Genomic DNA, 26,105 nt, shown 5'->3' with positions numbered 1-26,105 from the left:
TCTCCATTACTTAGTTGTTTATGCCTTTTATATTTTTTGTCTCCCTTTCATAGATCACTGCCCTATGTGTTTCCCTTTTCCTCATTTCATTCCCGGAGTCTGCTGATTCGTCTCCTCTTCCTGCCTTCCCTTACGAGTTGCGTACCCGTCATTATCCTATGTGACCTCCATCCCTCCCACCCGTACATGCCCTGGATGTTTTGTAAGTCATTTTTCTCTCCTCTTATTTTTCTTCTTTCTTTTTTTCTTCTCTCGCTTCTCTCTTCTTTTCGTCCCCTGGATTCTACCCTTTATTCAACCTTTCTCACTCCTCTCATTTTCTCCTGGACGCTCTTCTATTTTCTCTATTTTTCTCTTTTTTCTCTCATACTCCCAGCTCCTTCTTCATTTGTTCTCTTGTTCTCTTTGATTCTTTACGAATACAGTTCTTCTCTCTTAGATTGTCATATTGAAAGTTCTTTTTTACAGATTTTTCCTTTTATATACATACAAAACTGTTGCAGTTTGTACTGTTCTTCTTTTCACACTTTATTACTTTTTTACCAGTCATTCTTAAGATTTAATATTATTGAATGCCGTTCTTCTCTTTCATTTCTCATACTTCTAGCTCATTCATCATTTGTTCCCCTGTTTTCTTTGAATATCAATGCATTCAATTATTTTCTCTTGTATCACTGTATTGCAAGTTCATTGTCATACATTTTTAATTCTTTATACATACAAAACTGTTGTGTTATGTATTGTTCCTTTTTACACATTTTCATAGTTTTTTGTCATTTATTCTTAACAATGATTATTGTTTGTTTAATTATCATTCTGCTTTTTATTATATTATTGAATAGTCTTTACCAGCTTATTATGTATTTTTTCTTGCTTTTTTGAATGACTTTAAAGATTGTTTCATGGAACGTTAGAGGTTTGCACTCTCCCATTAAAAGACAGAGAGTTTTGACACACCTGGCCAAACTTAAGGCTGACATTGCTTGTTTACAAGAATCGCACCTTTCACCTGAGGAATCTATCAACCTTAAACGAAATTGGGTTGGGGAGGTATTTTATTCCCCAGGTGATGGTAAGCGCAATGGAGTTCTTATTTTATTTCATAAATCCCTTTCTGTCAAATTTGTTGCTGACTCAGCGGATCAATCTGGTAGATGGGTTTTAGTTAAGTTTGTTATAGATAATACCCCAGTTTCCCTCCTCAATATCTATGCCCCAACTACAGGTGATGCTTCTTTTTGGTCTTCCCTATCTCCCCACATTACTCAACATTATGAAGACAATTTCATTTTAGCGGGAGATTGCAATGAAGTTTTTGATCCTTTTTTAGATAGGAATTCCATCACCACTTATAATCCTCACAAATCACACAAATCTTTTACAGCACTCATACATCAATTTAAACTCATTGATGCCTGGAGGTTATGTAACCCCACCCTAAGAGAATATTCTTTTTTTCTCCACCTTATCAAACAAAATCTGGACTGGATTATTTCTTTATATCACATCATCTTTCTCAATCTCTCTATGCTTCTGATATTGGTTCCATTTTGATATCGGATCATGCACCAGTCTCTATTCACCTTGACATTTTGCAGAAGCCAGCTCTAAACAAAAAATGGCGTTTTAATAATTCCCTTCTTCTTGATTCCGAGTTTGTTTCACTCTTTACTGCCTTTTTTCACGATTTCTTCTTACGTAATGAATCTTCCGAGGTATCCTTTCCTGTTGTGTGGGATGCCTTCAAGGCATCTGCTAGGGATTTCATTATTGGCTATGTCTCTCGCAAACGCAAGAAGGCTGAACGACTCACTAATGAACTATTTTCCAAGATCAAAACTCTAGAGCAGGGGTACTCATAGTACGGCCCGCGGGCCAGTGGCGGCCCGGCAAGCCTTCCCTGGCTGCCTGCGGACCTTGGAGACATCCTACCAGTGTTATTAAGAAAAATGTAAGAGTGTCCTGTGTCCGCAAACACTGCCGGTTGCAGCAGCGCTCTATGGGGCTGGGCGATTCCAGGGAAGGTCAGAGTGGAGCTGCAGGGGCTCTAAGAAGGGGCTAAAGAACAACAAAGCCTCATTAACAAGTAAGTGGTCTTTTAAAGACCTGTTAAGTACTCGGGTGCCGTGGGAAGCTGTCTCAGCCCCGGTTGACACACACGCACGCCAGGCGAGGTGGCAGAGGGAGGGAGAGGGGGGGAGAGGGAAGGGGGAGAGAGAGGCAGACAGGTGGGAGGGAGACAGAGAGTGACAGAGTGCTTTCCTCCAGTATTTAACTATCGGTTTTTTTTTCTAACTCAGGGCTCCACTTCTATGTATTTTAATTACTGATTGTGTCCAGAAGGCAGGGTTAGAATGGAGGAAGCAGCCTATTAAGGAATAGTGAAGTCTGTGTTTGTGCAACGTCCTGGAAGCGTGGCCACAAAACTGTCACACAGAAGCAAGAATTATAAGTAGCTCGTGAAGTGGGGTGTTTGAAAATGTGTCGGGAGCAGCTAAGGAAGACATATATCTAGATTTAAATAAACATGAAAAAGCAGCAGCAGTCTCCTCAGAGGCCCAAAATCATGTGAGGCACTTGAATGATAGAGAGCTCTTTCACTGGAGGAGCCCGAGACACTCACATGATGAACTGCGCCGAGAACATATCAAGAGGGGGAGGGATCTGAGGTGAAGACAGCCACCCGAGGTGAGCCGGAGAGACCACCCCCATGGAGGGAGCGGGGTTCTCGTCACAACCCTAATGTTGAATACAAGTGGGGGGGAGAGGGGGCTGCTGAACCCCTCCCTAGAAAAGCTCCGGGAGAAACTTTTCCTTGGAGGGGTGGTTTCATCTTCCGAAGACCCTCACAGGAAGGGCAACAGCGAGAAAGAACTATGTCCTGGATGGGGAGGGATTCTCGACAGCAAGAGACATTTCGTGGGAGAGTGAAGGCATCTGAGGGTGGGGAGATGTGAAAAAGCATCCGGCTAACACCTCACAGTGCTGGGAAGGGGAGTGAGGGAAGGGGAGTGAGGGAGGGAAGGGGAGTGAGGGAGGGAAGGGGAGTGAGGGAAAGGGAGTGAGGGAAAGGGAGTGAGAGAAAGGGAGTGAGGGAAGGGGAGTGAAGGAGGGAGGGAATGAGGGAAGGGGAGGCAGGGAGTGAGGGAAGGGGAGTGAGGGAAGGGGAGTGAGGGAAGGTGAGTGATGGAAGGGGAGGGATTGAGGGAAGGGGAGTGAGTGAGGGAGTAAGGGAAGGGGAGTGAAGGAGGGAGGGAATGAGGGAAGGGGAGGCAGGGAGTGAGGGAAGGGGAGTGAGGGAAGGGGAGTGAGGCAAGGGGAGTGAGGGAAGGGGAGTGAGGGAATGGGAGGGAGGGAAGGGGAGTGAAGGAGGGAGGGAATGAGGGAAGGGGAGTGAGGGAAGGGGAGGCAGGGGGTGAGGGAAGGGGAGTGAGGGAAGGGGAGGCAGGGAGTGAGGGTGGGAGTGAGGGAAGGGGAGTGAGGGAAGGGGAGGCAGGGAGTGAGGGAAGGGGAGTGAGGGAAGGGGAGTGAGGGAAGGGGAGGCAGGGAGTGAGGGAAGGGGGTGAGGGAAGGGGAGTGAAGGAGGGAGGGAAGGAGGGAAGGGGAGTGAGGGAGGTAGTGAGGGAAGGGGAGTGAGGAAGGGAGAGGGGGATGAGGGGGAAGGGGAGTGAGGGGGAAGGGGAGTGAGGGTGAGGGAGGAAAGGAGATGAAAGGAGAGGGAAGAGAGAGGGAGGGAGAAGGTAGGAGAGGGAGGGAGAGGGAAGGAGAGAGAAGGAGATAGGGAGAGGGAGTGAGACAGTCAGAGTGAGGGAGAGATAGGGAGAGAGCGGGAGAGGGAGGGAGTGAGAGGGAGTGAGACAGTCAGAGTGAGGGAGAGATAGGGAGAGATAGGGAGGGAGTAAGAGGGAGTGAGACAGTCAGAGTGAGTGAGACAGAGGGAGACAGGGAGGGAGAGAGGGAGAGAGAGAGAAATAGAGGGAGGGAGACAGAGAGAGGGAGAGAGAGAGAGAGGGAGATGTGTGTGTGCCAGGTCTGGTGGCTCAGTGGACGAAGGCGTCCGCTGCAGGGACCTGTGTTCAACCTCACGGTCACAGTTTTTTTGTTACTCTAGCCCCGCCCCCTCCCCCACTGACCACTCCCCCACCGGTGCGGCCCTCGGACACAAACCACACTGTAAATTTGGCCCCCGAGAGAAAGTTTGTGAGTACCCATGCTCTAGAGCTTACATACTTTGCATCTAAATCTTCTGCATGCCTGAATGAGCTTATAGCTACTAAGTTGCAATTTAAAAAAGATACCACAAACAACGCTTCTAACTACTTATTACGTTCCAGTGCTAAATTTTATGGAGGCCAAAATAAAGTTGGCAAACTATTGGGTAATTATTTGAAAATCAAAAAGAATAAGACTAATATAGATAGTATTTATGATCGGGATTCTGTTTTAAAACATACAGATGAAGACATCTTAACGGAATTCCTTCAGTTTTATAAATCACTGTATTCCTCAAAAACAACTTCCTCGTCACAGGATATTTCTCATTTCCTCTCTGTTATAGATTCTCCTTTCACTACCCCTACGGACTTTTCTTCATTAGAATCACATATACCTCAAAAAGAACTTCTCGGTGCTTTGAAAGCTCTCAAAAAAGATAAAGCTCCAGGTCCGGATGGATTCACTGTTGAATTTTTTCTTCATTTCTCAGCTTTACTTCTTCCTAAATTAACTTCTCTTATTTCTTCTTTTCTTGCTTCTGGTTCTTCTTCTGGTTCTTTTTCAGACGCTCTTATTTGTATTCTCCCCAAACCAGGTAAAGATCCGCAGTATTGTAAAAATTATAGGCCCATTTCTCTGGTAAATATTGATTACAAAATTTTCTCTAAATCCTTGGCGCTTCGTTTGGAGTCCCCTCTACTGGATTTATTAGGGAAGGAGCAGTCTGGTTTTGTTAAGGGTAGATTGCTTTCAGATAATACCAGATTGTTCTTTGATATTCTCTCCAAGACTTCGCACTCCTCTCACTCCATTGCTGCTATTGCCTTAGATGCGGAAAAGGCTTTCGATAGAGTTGAGTGGTCGTTTCTTTTCCAAACGTTGAAATGGTTCGGATTCGGTCCATGAATTTCGACCCTCATTTCTCTTTTATACTCGCACCCCAGAGCTGCTATTGCAGCGAATGGGGGTATTTCTTCTTATTTCCCTCTAGCCAGAGGGGTACGCCAGGGTTGTCCTCTTTCTCCTTTCCTATTTAATCTTGCCCTAGAACCCTTCCTTTTGCGAATTCTTCAAAATGCTGCCATGAAGGGTTTTACGTTTCATCAATCTACAATTAAAATGGCTGCTTACGCAGATGACGTTTTATTGTTTCTGTCTGAACCCACCACCTCGCTACCTGCTTTTCTAACTGAAGTCGATTTATTTACCTCTGTTTCAGGTTACAAATTAAACAAAGATAAGTGTGAAATTTTACCTCTCACCAAATTTACTTACAAATCGGATTTCATCTCTTCTGGTTTTACGTGGAATCCTAATTGTATCAAGTATTTAGGTCTTCACTTTACTCCCACCCTTTCAGGTACGCTTTCACGATGTATGGATGATTGCCTTAAAAAACTGACAGATCTTACCACTAAATGGCATCCTTTATATCTTTCTTGGTGGGGTAGATTCGATACGATCAAGATGATGCTTTCCCCCTTGATCTTATTTATGATCTCTAATATTCCATTTTCTATTCCTTTATTTCATTTCAAGAAAATTAATTCCATTCTGTCTTCATTTTTATGAGGTCGCAAAAAGGCCTGCATGTCTTTATCCAAGTTGAGAAGACCAAAGGCTGAAGGTGGGGTGAATTTCCCAAATTTGTCTTTGTATCATAAGTCTTTTTTGTTAAACCAAGCTTCTAGATGGCTCGATGGTTCTCCCACTTTCTCCGCCTTTGGACAACATTGGAACTGGAATATATATCTCCCTTTTCTTTCCCAGAATACCTCTCTTTTTCCCGTTCACCACAGTCTATTTCTACTCCGATTCTCAAATACACATTAAAAATTCTACCGCCTCCTTTAATCTCTTCCTTTCACAAGCAAACTCTATGGCACAACTCATCGATTTTAATAAATAATAAACCTTTCTTTTGGAAATCCTGGAGAAGTCGTGGTCTAATATGGGTACATCAATTATTTCATCAATCGTCTATTCTCCCATTCTCAGTAGTTGCAGAATCCTTCCATCTCCCTTTTTCTTTCCGTACCAATTATCTCAGATTAACTCAAGCACTTCAGTCCGCATATGATTTGCATATCCAGTCATCCTCTACACCACTTCAGGAGTCTCCCAACATATCTCAATTACGCACTTTACTTACTAGAAGAACTAAGGCGTCAAAAATCTATTCTTTCTTACACGCTCCAACATCACCCTGCACCAAGACAAAGGTGGAGGAGGCATGGGAAGTTGACATGGGCCTTTCATGGCCTGTAGATCTCTGGGACAGATTATGGGTGAAGCTACGGAAATCTTCGAGGGCTGTAAACACTATCCAGACTCTATTTTTCATATATAATAGACTCTTACTTTCCCCACTATCACTTAATAAAAGATATCCTGCCCTGCCACACACTTGTTGGTCCTGCTCAGCTCCTCAAGCAGATTTGCTACACATGCTCTTCAATTGTACTCTGGTTCGCTTGTTTTGGGTTCAGGTATGGTCTCAAATTAATAAAAAAAATTCCACTACACATCCGTTTCATATTTCCCATATTTTCTTAGGAAGTTTATCACCTATTTGTAATTCTTGCAATTTCAATATAAAAATACTTGACTTACTTCTTGCAGTAGCCTATCAGCAAATTACCAAGGCTTGGAAGGACTCCACTAAACTCTCCTATCAGGCTTGGTGGTACGCTGTTTGCTATAATCATAGATTAGACACAACATATGTTTACCCACTTGCTTTAGCCCCAAAGCGAAAACAGTTATGGGATCCGGTTACTTCATTTTTTGATTCATGTGCTCTTCGTTCTCTGCCTAAATCTCCCTTTCAACAAGAAGTTGCTAAACCTCCTTGAGTTCCTCGTATTGTATAATCTTTTTTCTTTTTCATATTACTTACATTATTACCCTGTTGTTTATTATTGTATTTAAAAGTACTGCATTAATCTATATTTCCTAACTGGTATTTTCTGTATTATCATTCAACGAATTGTTTTCTCTTATCTACTTTTGATTCTCATTATTATGCATTTTATTCTTTTTTTTTGTATAATCTCATTTTTTTATTTCATTACATTGTATATATGACTGTTTAAAACTTTCAATAAACTTTACTTTGAACTTAAAAAAGAGAGAGAAATGCAAAGCCACACTGACACAAACTGAAGCCGACAAGATTGACTATAGACATGTGCACATTAACACAAATCCTTCCTTGGCTATTGGAAAACTTGATGTCTCTATCTCTGTGTTTTATACACTCGCACGGTGCGTGTCAACACACACACTAAGAATTACACAAGTACACAGAAACACACCTACAGAGAACCAAACGGACACAAAAAAAACCACAGACACATACACAATAGCATTGCAGCCACCCAAAACCGTGCAGTACCTTTCTCACTTGTACTCAATGTCGTTTCTTTGTCTCCTTCCTCCACTGCTTCTCCAGGCTAGGTTGTGACCTCCACTACATCTGGACCCCCGGGGAGGATGGAAGACAATGATGTGAGAGCAACTCCTGCCTGAGCCACAAGGAAGGCACTTCTGAGCCCTGGATCTCACAGGCTACTCTAAAGAAGCTGCTGTCAAGTTTAAATATCTCGATGTATCCTCTGACATCAGCTACCGAGCAAGAGGAGGAGAAGCACATAGGTAATTGTTACCTACTATGTCTTGGATTAAAACCCCACGCCCCAGTACACTTCTCTAATATTCAATGCAGTAATTATATTCGGTGATTCCCAGCTTTCATTGTGCAATCACTCCTGACATTTTTCTTGGTTGTTTCATAGGGGTGTTGGCAGTGGTTGAACCTGCCATACCTGCCCACAGTGTCTGTCATACTGAGAGTTTGTCTTTACTACCGATTAGAAAGCCTGTGGGAAAATGCTGTAACCTATGCAGAGATTTTTAATGGCCTTTTTCATACCTGAAAATATAAAGGCAGCTATATAACCCCTATAAGTTTTGGTAGATTTAGTTTTTTTCAATAATACAAGTATGACTCCTCATGTCTGAATGCAAAGAAAAAACAGAATTGAGAAAGTTACTCAAACTGGACTGGGATATCTTGCAATCCATCTCTGTAAAAGTAGAATGATGATTGTTTGAGCAGATGGCAAAATGCAAAAGTTGCACTTAGGCCCAGATTTATTAAGGGATTGCACTGCCCTTGCGTAATGTAGGGTATTGCATGGGCCATGCAAACTCTAAGTTAGATTTGCCAAGAAACGTAAATAAATACTTTGTAAATCTGGAGTTACACAAGGCAGTACAATTGCGTGTTGTTACTTTGCCCTGGGAAGGCATTCCATGGGTTGCGCTTGGGTGTACCCATGCATCCACCCATGGATTTTGGCACATTCAAAGATTTACCAAGACAGGTAAGCTTGGGAATGTGTCAACATCTATATGTATCCTTGTTTCTTCTTACAAAGTGCGCTGCATTCTACAGCATACTGCGAAAGAGGAAAATGCCTCTGATGATTGTTGTTGTGGAGGAAGATGCCCCTTCCTGCACAAAAACAATCCTGCTTGCAATGCAGGTACCCTTGCACCCACAGCACAAGGATGTCTGCATTGGTGCAAGACAGCACATTGTTAAGATGATTTTCAGAAGTCATAACATGGAATATAAGAGCAGCATCAATTGTTTCAGAAGGGGTTGAGCGTGTAATGTTGGCACGTTTTCTTGGATAATAGGGAGGATGAAGTTGTGTCAAAGTTTCCAGGCAAAACCGTAGATCATCCCCTTGATGAAAGGTAACATAAGGCAGCTACTGTTAGAAATGGGGGTCTCTAGTTGGCAAGGGTTTGCACCTTTGTCTAAGTAGGGACCCTTCCTTCTAGTCAGGATAAGTGAGTTACACTGCTAAAATAACCCCTGCTCACCCCCTTGGTAGCTAGGCACGAGCAGTCAGGCTTATCTTAGAGGCAGGGTGTAAAGCATTTGCACATAACCAACAGCAATACAGTGAAGACATTACAAAAGGACACCACACCAGTGTAGAAAAATAGGCAATATTTTTATGTATCCAAAACAAGATCAAAAATGATAAAAAAAATCCACCATACAGTATTCTGAAATCTTTAGTAATCAAAATAGACTTAAAATATAGTTCCTTGAAGTCGATAGCTCCATCTGGTTTTATCACGGCATCATGAACAACAAATCTAAACAGTTGTAGCTGACTGCGGTGTCGCAGGCCAGCTACGGTGTTAGGAAGATCCTAAAAAAAGTACCTTTAGAAATGTAGAGCATCAGCAACCCCTTGATGAGTCCCGAAGTTCTGGGGTTGTCAGGTGTTGGTCCCGGAGGTCGATGCAGGAGTTGTCGGGGCCTTGAAATCACACGCGTTACAGATCAAACTCCTCGCGGTTGAAGTCGGGAGTGCCAGCTTCGGCAGGCGTCGGTGCCGCGGTGAGAAGTGCAGTGGTGCAGCGTGCGGTGCCCTCAGGTCATGGTGCAGGCAGCGGCTCAGTGATGGTCGTCCAGCGGCGTCGGTGAGACCAGAGTTGCAGTCCAAAGTGATGCGGTGCTCATCGCGGTGGTGGCAGATCATGGTGCAAGCAACAGCATCGTCATTGCTGAAGCGCTGGCGTCGGCCGACAAACTGGAGTTGATGGTGCCGGCATCAAGGTTGCGGTGTGGGATGAAGACGGAGCATTGTGTAACTTACGAGCAGTGCCCTCCGACCACGGCTCAAGCAGCGGCTTTGATGCCAGCAAGCAGCGGCGTTGTGGGGGATACCAGGGCGATGGCGTGAAGCGAGGCGGTGCGAGGTGAGGTGCAAGCAGCAGCTCGGCGGCACATCAGGTGGCATCGTCGGTGAGACCAGCGTTGTGGTGCAAAGTACGGCGGTGCCTTCAGGGCACAGAGTCGGCAGTTGCGTCGAAGACGGTGTCGGGTGCTTTTTCTTCTGTTGCAGCACAAAACACACAGGCCCCATTGCTGATGGCAGAAGAACTTGAAGTCGTTGCTGTTCCTGATACTACTTGAACAGGGGGCTACCTCAAGCCCTTGGAGAAACTCAATAAAGAAGTTGCAGAAAGTTCAGTCTAGTCCTTTTACTGCCCAAGACAGAAACAGCCATTGCAGGCCAAACACAGCAAAGCACTCAGCAAAGTGGTAGATCCTCCTCAAACCTGCTCCAGCTCTTCTTCTTGGCAGTCTTCTTGGTCCAAAAGAGTTCTGGAGTCTGGGCCCCAGTATTTATACCACAAAATCCTTTGTTCTCTCAGGCAGAGAGTGTCTGTGCTTCGTCCAAACAAGTTCAGTCCTCTCTGGCCCAGTTTCCTGGCAGGAGGTGGAGACCGCATTGTGGAAGGCAGACCCGGCCCATTCAGGTGAAAGGAAATCTCCTCCCCCCTACTCTAAATGCAGCCCAGGTCTATTCAGCCCAGCCCTGACTCTCTGGAGCCACTGCACCTCCCCATCCCCTGTCACTCCAAAGCCAGACAGTCAATACACATCCTAGCACAGGCACACAGGATGGCTAAACAAGAAAATACGTACTTTCTAAAAGTCGTATTTTCAAACTCAGAATGTAAATATCACCTTTACTAAAAGATGCATCTTTAGATTCTGATTTCAGGTATACTAAACGTTATTTTCCTATATGGTCGCAAAGGGAAGTTATATTTATAAGATGTTATAAATTAACACCCATGCTTTCATATGGGCCAGATAGCCTTTCAATAGTGAAAAACGGAATTGCCAGTATTTCACTATCAGGACATGCCACACACATTAGGGCAGGTCCTACCTTTGACATACAATGCACCCTGTCCACAGGGGTACCTTGGGCCTACCTTAGGGTGGGGAGGAGCTAAGGCTGACTACCGCTATTAATGCCGGTAGGAGCGCGGGAGCGGATGCTCTAGATAGGTGCCGCTGCCCTGCCTGAAACTCATATCGCCGCTTTTTAAAATATTGATTGCGTGAAACTTAAAAATTGAATTTCTGCTCTGTTTTTAAAAATGAATTGTTGAAAATGTACTGCGCTGTTGATCTCCTTGTGATAGTGGCTCAACTCACTTTCTGGTGTAACGCCCTCTCAGGGTGCCAATCAGCGAGGAGGGGGAGGAGCTAAGGCTGACTACGGCTATTAATGCCGGTAGCAACGTGGAAGCGCAGCAGACACGCCGATGGCGCCTACTGAATAAAACTGCTCCACTCAAATGACCTGGCATCCAACCCTCTCACGCGCACTAGCATAGCTATAAACGGGATAATGGAAATGAGATCATCCTTCCCCGAGGACTCTATAGACCACCCCAGAACATACCACTGTTCCCACAGTCCTTGGGTGAACAGCTGGCACATTTAATACCAAACCATGCAAAGATATTGTTGATTTGTGATTTTAATTATTGGGCCAACAAATCATCAGGTGGCACCCATTCAGCTGAACTAACGAATTTACTCACCGGGCTCAATGTCAATCAACATATTACCACTGCTACACATATTAAAGGGCACATACTTGACCAGGCATGGTCAGCCAACCTGGCTATAACCAACCCAGTGGCCACTCCCTGTATATGGTCCGATCATCATTAAATCAAATGTGTTGTTAATGATCTTACCAGGTCTAAAACACCCTCACCTTATAATGGATCAGTTAGGAGTTGGAATACTATTGATAAAAGTCAATTCTTTGAGACACTGACCAACACAATTCCACCTGCCCAATCTTCTATCAACCATAGTGAGAAATACCTATCTGATTGGCTATTGACAGCTAGCAACAAACTTGCCCCACTTAGGAGAGTACATCGGGAACGTCGCCATGAGGCCCAGAGATGGTTTTCCTCTGATTTAGAGAAATTTAAATTAGCTCTGCGACAAGCCGAAAGGAGATGGAAAAGTAAATACTTGCCTGATGATAAAAGCACCTACTTAGCTGCACTTAGAAATTACAAACAACTAACCTGATCACAAAAGCTGGATATTTCTCCTTAAAAATTGTTACCTCCTCAAATCGGTCAAAATAAATTTTTCAGATAGTTAATGAACTATCTAACCCCGACAGAGTGATACTATAACCCACAGCCTCGCAGACACTATGTGACTCTCTAAATAACCTCTTCATCGATAAAATCAAAGCCATTAAAGCCAGCATCCCTATTTGCTTGAGCCCTGTATGCTCAACAATACCTAAGAATTCCTGCATTCTGGAACAGATTCCAGTAATAAGTCAAGAAATATTTTCATACTTATTGATAAAAGTAAAATCTGGCTCACCTAGGGATTGCTGCCCTCCTTGGATCCTAAGGGAAGTCTTTACTGCTCCCCGTGGTCCAGCTATGTCCATTCTGAACAAGTCACTGTCCCAGGGCTATGTACCTGACACCTTTAAGGAGGCTATTGTCATCCCCCTCCTGAAGAAGCCAGGGGCGGACCCAAAAATTCTAACCAACTACCGTACTATTTCACTGCTACCTTACCTGTCCAAATGACTTGAAGCCCATGTGGCCAGAAGTATATCTGCCTTTCTGGAGTGGTCCGATTATCTGGAAGCACATCAAGCAGGGTTCCGTCCGGCCCATTCCACAGAGTCAGTTATACTGACACTATTGAACGCCCTACGGAAGGAGGATAATAGGGGCTCTCCACAGTCCCTGGTGCTGCTGGACCTCTCCGCTGCATTTGACATGGTCGACCAAGATATACTGGTCGACCGTGTCAAGGAAGCATGAATCCAAGGCTCAGCCCTTGAATGGATCCATTCCTTTTCAGGAAACCAATTTCAGACGGTCCGCCTAGGCCAGTTCACAGTTAATTAGTATGAAAAACAATATTGTTATATTTTTGCAACTTGTCTGGCATGTTGCATATCGTAGTAATCATGAAAGTATAAAAATATAACATTCCAAAGTGGCCACCTGCCGTAGTTGGCTTAGCCAGCACTTGAAAAATTGCACCACAAGCATTGGTAAAGCCAATAGGGATGGATGGTCGCTTGGCAAAGCCTGGTGTCTATCTTGAGAGTATAGATAATACCGTTCGAAGATGTATATCCATTGCAACTGGCTTTGCCAATGTTTGCGATGTTTGTAGAATGGCGCCATAAGCAGTGGCAAATGTATTAGTGGCAGACAGCCCTCTTGAAATGTTATTCTGTATACTTCCAAGATGGCCACCACTTTGCATTATGACACAATGCACCGGACATTTTGGAAGAATAATAACAATTCAAGATAGATGCCAGCTGCTCATTGCCTTTGGCAATGATTGCGATGAAATGCTACAATCACTGCCTATAATGGCAGCAGCAGCCAACATATCGGAGAGAAGGTTAGAGAGAGAGAGATAAGAGAGAAATCAAAAAGCAGCACTGCTTGTTATTAGCGAAGAGTGAGTATGGAGAGAGGGAAAAGAGTGTAATAGGAGTCAGTGGGCAGCGGAGGAAATAAAGAAGTGAGGATAACTGGGGATGATGGGGAGATAGAAAAAGAGTAGGAGAGAAAGAGTGGGATAATAGGAGAGACACAGAGAAAGAGAGAAAATGAGAGAATAGAGTAGGACATGCCCTCCCATCAAGCACAACAAACTCAAATGCCAGAGAAACATGCAGAATATATAATTCCCTGATATCAGCAGTGGAAGGATATACTTAGCCAATAAAAATACAGGATGTAGCTTAAATGTTCTAGGGGTGAGACAAACAAAGGGATAGGGAGGTAAGCCATTGATTCAAGAGCAAGGCATTAAAATAGGGCAGGCAAGCTATCCAAGCATGAGCAAGAGTAGACCCAAAGCCCACTCTAAATATGTGTAAATGTATTGGTTACAATGCTTTCTTTGACAGATAGTTAAAGCTGTCTGTCTCCAGACCCCAAAAACGAGGTAACAAACCAGTGTCAGGGGAAATGCTTGGCCTTGGCTTGGACACTAACCTACGCAAGGAGTCAGAGAAGTCTGGGTCACAATGTTCATCTCAATTTTTCGGGGATTGCAAAGAGTCCAGTCTGCAGCAGCTAAATTGGCCCTTGGTAGGCAACGTTGCTCCTCTACAACTTTGGCTTTGAGAGACTTACATTGGCTCCCTATTAAGGAAAGGGTTCACTTTAAGTTTCTTTGCTTGGTCTTTAGAGCGGTGCATGAGCTAGGTCCAGTCCCTTTGCAGGAAAAGTTCACATGGTATCAACCCATAAGGCAGCTTTGCTCCTCTAGTGCCAGTCTACTGACGGTTCCCAGATTTAAACGTTCTAAGTTGGGAGGAAGGGCATTTGGTGTGGTCGGTGCCCGTCTGTGGAACGAACACCCCCAGAATCTTAGACAATTTAACTCTCTGTTAGAGTTTCGTAGGAACCTAAAAACCTGGCTCTATCCCAAGGTCTAATTCCCTGCCTTCTATCTTTCCGCTGTGACCGCCTCTACTCTGGTCAATTCTTATTAGTCTGAAGCGCCAGGATACCCGTAGGGTGACAGCATGCGCTATATAAGTATTAAAATCAATCAATCAATCAATCAATTTTAAATGTAGTATTTGGCTTTGTGTATAATGAATGTGGTTTCATTTTATTAAAAGTAAAGCAGTGACTGGACCCTCTTTTATCAAGGGATATTTGACTGCCCATGTCCTAAAGGCATGGATGTCCTTTAGGGATCACTCGGGGTTACAGCTGTGACCTTTAGATTGCACCTTGTGAACCCTGGCACTACGATTGTGACCCTTTCATTTTATTAAAGGTAAAGCAGGGATTGGACCTTTTTTTATCAAGGGATATTTGGCTGTTTCACTGACTTCTACACAAACATTTATAAGGGGTCGCCAGGGGTTGCAGGTGCAACCCCCTATATAGCTCGTTGTGACCCCTGGCACTACGATTGCGACCCCTGGGCACAGAGATGGCAAAATCATAGGAAGGTATGAACATGAATGTAAGAGGAGCACTCAGGGTGTAATCATAAGAGCACCTGTAAACAAATCCTAATCTAAGGGTGCAGCACTACTGAAGTGTGTTGGCTACCACAGGGGATTGAATGAACAACTAAGCAGGAGAAAACCTACTTGTAGTGCGCACTGTTCCTAGTGGAATACTCCTTTTCCAACAATTTAAGAAAAACTACTGTTCAGATTAATCAAAACTCAATAAATAATGTGTAGTTCTATTGTTTAATTCATAGAACTTTTGTGCAACATGTATACATTAATACATTATACGCATGTATATTGCTGTTTATCTATACGTTCTAAAGAACAAATAATTTTTGTTTACATGAAAATAAAACTTTTTCTGCAACATGTATTCTCTTTACATATCTCTGGGCATTTCAAATGCATTGATCATGAATAATACATTGAATGAAGTAAGTTGATAATCTTGAAAATCGAAGCCCAATGCATTTCGGGACCCGGAGGTACCCTTCCTCAGGGGCGAAATCCTAAAACATACAGAAGAACTTATCAGTAAAGAATGGAGAAATATTTACAGATTTATATGCGATTTTAGAAAATGAAGGACACTAGAGGGGAGCAATGTAATATGATAGTATAAAACATAGTGCATTGGAAAGAGGGTAGAAACCTGGATTTGTGTAACAGGAGACTTGTCCTACATAATGCAGTATATACTATAAAACACATCACGTCATATGATGATCACATCAAACCTTCTTAAGGGTATTGCACACATATTACAAATAAACCATGCAAATAAACAGATATGCACCTTATATATCATGTGCGTGATATCAGACCCAGTCTAAATGCGAAGAGTGCACTTAAAATTCACGTCATTTATACTGTGAGTAAACACAAAGTTGTCATAAGGAACCATGTTTTTACACGTTCATGTGGTGTAGTTATTAATATGAACCCTACAAGAGTGTACAGCATCGAGGATTTCATCATAAAGATGCGCAGAGAATATCAGTATGTGCTAATTCATTTAATACTGTGTGTGGTCACGGTTTCATGTATGCATCTGTTGACTGGATAAAAGTAGAAAATGATGTGCCGCTAGTGGGAAAGTAAAATACCGCCGAAAACATAACCTATAGAAGATTAAATAGGAGCTATCCATGTAGACATTGTGCTATTGATGTGACTGCAAAAAGCGTAAAGTGAGATGGATAAATACCTTTGGCATACAAAAATGCTAAGTGACGTTGGTCTCAAAGCCCAATAGAATTTGCTATGCACAGCTGTGTATAAAAAATCGAAATGCTAAATTAGAGAATGGAATATATTCTGGAGCTTCAGCTTTCTTATGGTTCTGTGAAGAAGCAATGAAACGCATACCTACTAATGGGATGTAATCCTGAGAATGGCGAGAATGGTGACTACGGGTGCTGAGACAAATAATATCATTTAAGCTTTTCAGCGACGGTTACTGAAAAAAACATAACGGGAGGAAGTCCCTGTTAAGTACCACTTACTAAATGACTTAAAAAATATTATGAGTCTATAGTTGCTCTGTGAGTTACCTTGGAAGGTCGGTTGCGATAGTGGGGGCACACCGTAAACGTTGGCTCTTAAGATGAATTGGGAAATGCGGGAAAGTAGTGGAAACGGGAAACGCTAAACAAAAATGAGACAACAGTTGTTGTAATAGGGTTTCTAGTTACGTAAAAGAAACAATGCTGTGGCTGGGAATAGTGCGAGTTTCACAAATCATAGGAAGGAACACAGGAACAGCTCGTCTTTATGAACATCACTTGGGGCTTTACTTTCCTTGATTTCAGTCAGTTTTGTATTACACTAATAGTGGTAAACATGATATTATTGACTGGTTGTGTAATAAATGATTAACGGTTGGTACTGCTTACAGGGGGCCACATCCCAACTGCATGGAACCTCATTCGCTGATCAAGAAAAGGACTGTCCTCAGACACTTCCTCAGAGCTCTGTGTTAAAGATATTCACCATGGTATGTTATGTTATCTTATCTATATTTGTATAGCACATCACCCAGTAGGGTAATCGTGTGTCGAACCTTGGAATACAATATAGTTTCTGTTCACACAATACCCTTCAGCATATTGCAGCCACCTTTTTCTTTACTCCTAACTAGAGAGGTGCCAGTCTTCAAATGTTTCTCCTCTAGTGTTTAACTTTGTCATATTATCTGCAGGCACCTAATTGTTGCCTTGGATGAAATAAGCTCCATGTCTCGTAGTTCAATGCTGATGCCTGCACCTCTGCAAACGAGGCAAACGAGTGCATGCTGTGATGAGGCGGTTCACCTTACTATTCAGCCTGTTGTTTAAATTATCTTTTGCAAACTGAGTTTGAGCCGGAAAGGCTTTATAAGGCACTCCCAGGTTATTTCTCCTTTCTGTTTCTTTATTCACCCCTTCCAATCACTTAACATCACCAAATGGAGTACCACAAGGTTCCATACTTGCTGCAACACTCTTAAGGAAAGAAATCAGAGAACTAGGTCAAAACCTATGACACTTGGATAGATTTATAAATCAGTTCTGGGCTAGATGTTATTCACTCAAACAAGCTTTGGCAAAGCCAATCGGTCTGCCTATTAAAAGGTCAAAATGCTTCTCCATTGATTGGTGAGTATATGTGTTGGTTTTGTGGGTGTGCGATGGTGTGTATGTGAAATTAGGTGTGTGGGTGACGAATTAGTAAGTGCATTAATGGAAGGATGAATGATTGGGTGACATGGGTATGAGACTGCAAGTATGAATGTTTGAGTAATGAGTGTACAAAAGGATGGGAAGGTGACAGTATAATTGTTTCCATACATCAAAAGGATGTGGGATTAATCTTGGATTCCAACAGAGGTCTGTTGATGTAGATAGTAGAGATGGTGCACAGACATAATATCGACTCCAAAATATCGTTTGGACATAATATCGACTCCAAAATATCGTTTGGAGAAAATATCGACAGGACAGAATATAGACAGCCAAAATATCGTTTTTAAGGTAAGTGAAGTAATATCGTTTTTAAGGTAAGTGAAGTAATATCGTTTTTATTTTTAGGGTTCAGGGTCAGTTTTGGGTTTTTGGGTAAAGGGGTATTTTTAGGGTTCAGGGTCAGTTTTGGGTTTTTGGGTAAAGGGGTATTTTTAGGGTTCAGGGTCAGTTTTCAGTTTTTGGGCAAAGGGGTATTTTTAGGGTTGAGGGTCAGTTTTCAGTTTTTGGGCAAAGGGGTATTTTTAGGGTTCAGGGTCAGTTTTCAGTTTTTGGGTAAAGGGGTATTTTTAGGGTTCAGGGTCAGTTTTCAGTTTTTGGGTAAAGGGGTATTTTTAGGGTTCAGGGTCAGTTTTCAGTTTTTGGGTATTATTTTATTATATTTTATTACTATATATATATGTTTAATAAATATGAAATAAAAAAATATTTATTTAACTTTCATTAATTATTTGATTATTATAAGTTAATTTAAGTAATTTTAAGTATATTTTAGTAATTAATTATTAATATTAATTTAATTTAACACTGTTTTTAGTAAATACGATATTTTTTACAACTATATTTTTGTAAACGATATTTTTAACTCGATATTTTTGTACTTACCTGTTTGTAGATAGAAACTCGATATTTTGATTGTCGATATTTTCTCAACGATATTTTTGATAGTCGATATTCTGTCCGTCGATATTCTTTCAGTGATCCAGTAGAGATCAGCAGGCTAGAAAACACTAATAACATGACTAACACGCTGTTAATAAAGTTCCCTAAAATGAATATACGAAAGAAACAGGCAGCGAACCAAAAATCCCTGCACCTCTCCAGTGCTCCTAAAATATCATCACTATTCAGAGAATCTATCTCTATCTGTATGCACCACTCTCTAGCTGCCAAGAAACAACCCTTGGAACAAGGACAATCAATGTATACAGGCTAGAGATGCATCACCATCAATAACATCAGGGAAACATCCTTTACAACGCAACTTTTACCACGCAGTGCCTTTACGACGCAAATTTTACAACCCAAACCATTACAACGCATTGCGCTGGGGGGCGCTCTAGGATAGGGAATAGGTTTAATTTACTATCCAACACCTTCCCTACTATCCACGGGGACTGGAGTTGGAATAGTAAATTAAACTATTCACTATCCAGCGCCCCAAAGCACTATGCGTTGTAAAGGCATGCGTTGTAAAAACAGCGTTGTAATAGCATGCAATGTAAAACCATGCGTTGTAATGTCATACATTAATAACATCAACCATAAGGTGGGTAAGGCTTTACCCGTTGGCAGTATACGATGCCATCCAAGTTGAATTGGAAACAATGTAAAAGCTTGGCTTAATTGAAGTGGTGGAGACTGAATACTTGAGCAGTGAGTGTATGGGTGAATGAAAGACTGCATGAAATGGTGAGTGAGTGAATAATCTGAAGCATCACTGTGTCTGATCATATTGTGTATCTTTATCCCAGTTACTCTACGGGTGAACCATGAACCTCACTGAACAGTCAATAGAATTGTTCTAACACAAAGTCCATGGCTGAACAGTGAACAGAGGTGTGAAAGCACAATGGGGAACATTTACTTAAAGATAAGGCAACCCCAGAGCCAGATTTACAAAATAAGGCCTGCTCCTGTTTTTTCACCCGCGCTGGCTTGCATACAGGCTGCCTATCACACACCTTTGCACCATGGTGCAGAGGGGAATGTGGTCCAGCATAGGTTTGTACTGGAAGCATACACTTAGAGTACAAACCTCTATGCCGACACAATTTCAAAAGCATTTCACGTATTATATGTGTGTTGTACAGTGCAGTACAAATGCACTCCGTACTGTGTTTAGAGAAATACATTTATTTGACCAAATAAGGCCTTGCTTTTTTTTTTTACTCAAAGCCTGCTCTTACAATTTTAGTAGATTTCATCAAAAAACATGGGCGCTTCCTCTGGAATGCCCAAATACCATCCATGTAAAGCCACACATATCACTAAAATAGGGTACTTATCCAAATTAAAGAAATGTTTTCTGCACTGGAAAATAAAAACCATTTCAAGATGTTTGCACTGTTTGGCGTTGATTTGTGGAAGCACACATTCTTGATATAGCTGGCCAATGTACCTAGCTGAAGTGTATTATCACACTGCCAGCAGCACATATAAATACCTATGAACCTATCTGCATCTCTAAGCCAATGATCCATGCACAACTTCTCTCTAATGCGAAAAGTTACACGTTAACGAATGTTAATTACAAATTGCACAGAAGAACACATTCAAGTTCAGCATTATCAAACTGTATGTCTAAAGCTTTTATAGTGCTGCTTTTTGATAGAATGATATGTGCTCAAAACATAGAATCCTCAAATATCTTCAACCATTTGTTTAAGATGACAAGTATGCCAGAACTGTTTGCAAACCTGGTGACACCCTGTAAGAATAGGTAGCCTTGCAGTACCAATTCTCTATGAATATTAGATTGTTGCCCAACTGATGCATGATGATGTAGCAAAGGAGATGGATAGTCAAATGAATCATATGGGCTGAACGACTTCATTGATATGTAGTTTATTAAAAACAAAATAATACAACTGTGCAACTGTACTGACAGGAAATATCCACAGGAAATATCAACAGATACAATTATGAAAACCTTTAAATTGTTAGGGGCTTGCCAGCACCTCAAAGTACCAAATGAATTGCATAGAATTTTAGAAAATGTTCCACGGCCATTCCTCCATGCTTGTAATAAAACAGCCTCGACTATTAGGTAGTCCAAGCATCATTTCTGTTCTTTTAGACATGTTTCAAAACTGGAGACAGTACATGGACTTCTTCTTGTTTGATTGTAATGCTATTAATAGCAGAGGGCCCTATTTATCAAGGGTTTGCTTTGCATTTGCATGCGTGAGGCAAACCCTAAAATGCGATTTATCAAGCCATGCAAAGCCACTTTGCGTAGCTTGATAAATCAAGAGTATTTCAACGCATTTGCCCTAGGAAGGCATTCCACCGGTGTTGCATGAGTATTCACACTCAACTCTCATGTATATTGGCGCACTCCCAAATGGTGGTAGAACAGGGAAAGTTACAAAAAGATCCACCTTCTCAGGGGAGGCACAACAAAGAGAAATATCTTCATTTCTCCTTGTTACTTCCTCTTCTGCAGCACACATACAATAAGGAATTTGCCTCTCAGGATTTTGTTTGTGCAGGAAGGTGCCCCTTTCCGCACAAAAACAATCCTGCATGCAAACAGGCACCCTTGCCCCATGGTGGAAGGGTGCCTGGGTTGGCCTCTACGCAGCCCAGTGTGCGCCAGTGCTGGGGAAAGGACAGGAATGCACCATATTCTAATAAATATGGCGCATTCCTACGAGTTCTTTATAACGCAGCACAGAACAGCAAGGGGACTTGCTCTGCTGTGTTACATTTACATGAGTAGGCTCCACAATTTCTGACAATAACATAAGTTTGCGCTGCAACAAGTTGTAGCTGCCGTCTTACCATTATTTACATTGGCTTTCATTGATAATTGTTGGAGAGAGTGACGTTGTAATGGAAGACAACATAGCTAAAAAGTGGCCCATGTTTGCAAATCGGAGCAATTTTGAACTGGTAAAGACACGGGTGCTGATTCACAAGGGGTCCCGCACTCATGTGGGATGCCCCACAACCGTGGTGATGGGGTCGCACTCGTGGCAGGGGCCCGCAATGTGTAACTGAAGTACGCAGGTCCCTTCATGACTACGGGGCTTCCGCCATAAGTGGTCCATGCTGTTTAAGTGTTTTGCAAGGTATGGATGATTACATTGATTTGAGCTTGCTGCAGGTAATATTTGTTTTATTATCAGGGAAATCAACAGTAAAAATGGACCCACCAGACCATAAATAGGCCCACAAATGGGCAAAAACAGCTCACAGACTGACCTGGCAGGACAGCCCATCGGGCACTGCCTGCTTGGCCTATAGGCCAGCCCAGCCTTGACTAAAGGCCATGATTCAGAGACCAAAAAACATCAAGCACTTGCTCTCCTTGACTTCAATGGAATCCTCTAGCTCAAGTCAGTGAAGAGGCAGCAAAACATTTGGAACTGCGGTGCACAGTTTGGAAAAGAAGTATGCAACATAGTATGCGGAAAGCACAAGTATATATATTTTTTTACCGCATGCGTGCGGGCGGAATTCCGCTCGTACGCTGAGATATGCGAAAGCGCATGTTACATGACGAGCTGGGCTCGTCATCAGCGTAGCAGGAGGCTACCTCATGACGAGCCCAGCTCATCATCAGCGTCGAAGGGGTTAAATTGGTGGAAGGCAAATACATTTAGTGAAGGGCATTTAATATTGTTTAAGGAAAAAAATACTTAACTGCAAATATGTGAATTCTGTAAGAGTGGATCCCACACTCTACTATTGCGCCACATCGAAACCCTTGAGTTGATAAGACCGAGAGTAAGTTAAGGCTATGCAAACCCTGACTGCCTGTGAGTGTTTATGATAACCATTTGTGCCTGAGTGACCTAGTAGAAGTGTGGGGAGGGGGCGGGGGAATGCAAGGACTGCACAAAAAGAAAATAAATGTTAAAACGGTGTTTATTATTGTTCAGAAAAAGGAATTCAAGTAAGAGAATGCACTGTCATGCAAGCTCTGGCATTTAAAGGAGCTTCTTTTATGGCAGATACACACATGTGCACTAGCAAAATGCCACCACTCACAGTGAGGAGAGTCAGTGACCCACTGTCCCATGCTGGATGCTGTGGTGGGTGGAAGCAAAATGTGAGTGACAACTTTACAGACCAATAGGTGACGATCGCTCCCCTAAAGCTCCACTATGTATGTATATATGTATGTGTTATTTAAGATGATATTTTCCAAAATCAGAAGGTCCTGACAATCTATTGAAGCTTGAAGATCGAAGTCTACAAATATCGAGGACAACATATTGAATCCAAATATACAAAGGTATGTTCAGATTTTTAATACATAACTCCACATATGTGTACCTTGAACAATATACATGTCTTCAGTGTAGGTAGATGTGGAGTTAGCAATAGTAAATCTATACTCCCTCTACATGCTCTTACCTTTCGATATTTCAGTCTTCTACATTTTGTCCACGATATTCTCGTATCTCAATGTTCTTATCCTTGATAGTCAGTTGTACAATATAATTCTCTCGAGACTAAACTGTAGAACATTTATATACACAGGTCTTTCTTAATGTAATCCCACTCCTCTCAAAGTAGGTAGCCCAATTCTCAGCAACGGAACTAACTACAAATGTTAAAAATACTGAGCAACTCGTGGCAGTACTAAGATTTCTGCACTGTTTCCAATGAAGAAGAGGTGCTCACCCCGAAACACAGTATAATTTACCAAGTGCTACATTTTAAAACGTAGTCCCTCCCTGCACAGAACCTAGAAATCCTAGAAGAAAACAGAAACTTGAGCAGCAAGAAAGGGCCTTCTTTGGGTAGCACACAAAATTTGGAACAACTTCCTATAGAACTTACTACTGCTCATTGCGCATTCTGTGCGTGATTGTGCAAAATGCCTAGTTTTCTATCACACAGTAATACATGCTTTTGTCTAATCTTCATTATGCTTAAAAGAGGCATGTATCTTATATCTGGTAAGGTCAACCAGGAGCAGCATGATGACCTCACTGGAACTGATGTGCCTAAGTCTGGCTAAACCCTTATGCAAGAAAAGAAACACCCATAACCATCTGCCTAAAAAAATTTGAAAAGACCAGTTTCACAATGTAAATAAACATAGGTAATTGTACAGACGTATACTTTATTTTGATGATTTCTCTACCTATTGTAAATCCCTATTGCATTGACTGACTTGGCCGGCCCTATATCAAACTTCACACTACATAAATACGTTGCGTCCTTGACAAGGTCATCTGATAGGTGCAGGAATAGTGCCCACCCAGTCACATATTAGAGTGGGTGTCCCGGCAACCAATCGCTGCCAGGACTGCGTCCTCATATATCTTATCTGCCCCAGGTCCTCAGGCCTTTTTTTTTTTACTTTACTCAAAGAAACAAAAACAGTTCTTTTTCAAAACATTAATGTATTTAAATTGAGATTCATCTTAGTTCAGGACCACAAAGGGCCAGGGTCTCAGTTACAATAACAAGAAAGCCACCCGGAACAATCCAGGTGCACCCGCGTTTCACAAGGAGGACATTCGTAACATCAAATAAAACAGCCTCCTATATTTCTCCCAGAGTGCAAAGCACAAGCCCTCCTTAGTAACAGCTGTATAGGCGCACCAACACAGACTGGGAGACACAACACCCGGGCCCAGGCACTCACTCAGACCTTAAAACACATACTTGTAGAAAGATAAACAAACATGGAAAGAGTCACTTGGAGAGGTCATGCAGACACTGTGTAATCACTGAAATACACATATGATTAGGCACAGGGATATACCAATCATAAATGCTGGTAAACAGGTCATAATGAGCACTAAAGACAAACCTACATCACACTGTACACAGTGGCGAGCATGGTCAGTAAGATTGGGGGGGGGGGGGGGGGGGGAGTGGGTGAGCTTTATATTTTCCGACAGTCAGGCTGGCAAATAATGTTTAAATACATTATACGACAAGTAGGGTGCATGACAGGGGCCTAAAGGGCAGTGGAAGGGGAGAGGAATGCGGAATGGTAAATGTACTAAGAGAGAAAACACAATATTTTGTAAAATAACCAATATTTTTGAGGACTTTCAAAGCAGAGAGGGAGAATGTGTGAGTGTGCGTTTTTGTCTTTGTGTAAGTAAAAAATTCTTGTGAAATCGGACAGACTCCTCCCCATACCCGACTGAAAGCTCCTGTACCCAACTATTTATCAGCAAATACATTTATTAGGGGGCAGTAACACGTCAACCCACTCACCCCCCCCCTCACCCCCGAAACCACGCCCCTGGATGTACATACACAAATGAAAAGATAATACTGACCCAGAGAGAGAAATGCAAAACCACACTGACAACAACTGAATCTGACAAGATTGACTACATAGACACGTGCACATTAACACAAATCCTTCCTTTCCCGTTGGAAAACGTGACGTCTCTATCTCCGTTTCTCATACACAGTCACACAGGCGTGCCAAACATATACACACGCGCGCACACACACACAAATGCACACACAAAACAATGCACACACACACAGAAACACACATACAGAAAAACACACAGAGACAAAAAAAACACGGACGCTCACAGAATATACACATATTGCAAAGGAAAATACCAGATAATATATATTAGCATTGCTGCCACCCAAAACCGTGCAATACCTTTTTCCCTTGAACTCTGGCTTCCCGTCAACGTAGTTTCTTTGCCTCCTTGCTCCACTGTTTCTCCAGGCTGGGTTGTGGCCTGCACTACATCTGCACCTCCAGGGAGGATGGAAGACAATGATGAGGGGGCAGCTCCTGCCTGAGCCACAAGGAAGGCACTTCTGAGCTCTGGATCTCACAGGCTGCTCCGAAGAAGCTGCTGTCAAGTTTAAATATCTCGATTTATCCTCTGACATCAGTGACCAGGCAAGAAGAGGAAAAGCACAGAGGTATTTGTTACCGACTATGCCTTAGCATGAAAACTCACGCCCAGGACATTTCCTAGATTACTCAATGCAATAATCTTCGGTGATTCCCTGCTTTCATTGCTCCTGACATTGTTCCTGGTTGTTTCGTAGGGGTGTCGGCTGCGATTCAACCTGCCATACCTGCCCACAGTGTCTGTCAGACTGAGAGTTTGGCTCTACTACAGATCAGAAAGCCTGCAGGATAATGGTGTAAACCTCTGCGTATATTTTCAATGGAATTACTCATGCCATGAAATACAAAGGCAGCTATCCAACACTTATACGTTTTGGTAGATTTTGTTTTTTTCCATAATACCAGTAGGACTCATCGTGTCTGGATGCAAAGAAAAAACATTACTGAAGAAGGTACCCACACTGGACTGGGACA

The 26,105-nt window shown here is 42.5% G+C and overlaps 1 protein-coding gene across 2 annotated transcripts in view; it reads right to left on the bottom strand.

The window, feature by feature from the left end:
- LOC144769084 (proto-oncogene Mas-like) overlaps positions 1-25,669 on the bottom strand; it is a 72,416-nt gene extending 46,747 nt beyond the window's left edge. The window contains exons 1-2 of one of the 2 annotated variants that reach the window (XR_013598668.1): positions 25,428-25,552; positions 15,371-15,613 (exon numbers count right to left, since the gene is read on the bottom strand). Coding sequence is in view for 1 of the 2 variants with exons in the window: in XM_078653085.1 (XP_078509211.1) it covers positions 25,428-25,666 (239 nt within the window). In the remaining variant the exon portion in view is untranslated. Of the gene's footprint in view, positions 1-15,370; positions 15,614-25,427 lie in introns of those variants that run through there. The other variant, XM_078653085.1, reaches the window with a different exon arrangement.
- Between the last annotated feature and the right edge of the window lie 436 nt (positions 25,670-26,105).

The sequence above is a fragment of the Lissotriton helveticus genome, chromosome 1_1 (assembly GCF_964261635.1).
Source record: "Lissotriton helveticus chromosome 1_1, aLisHel1.1, whole genome shotgun sequence".
Taxonomy (NCBI): domain Eukaryota; kingdom Metazoa; phylum Chordata; class Amphibia; order Caudata; family Salamandridae; genus Lissotriton; species Lissotriton helveticus.
Note: the sequence above shows the minus strand (reverse complement) of the source record. Positions and strands in the feature narration are given on the sequence as shown.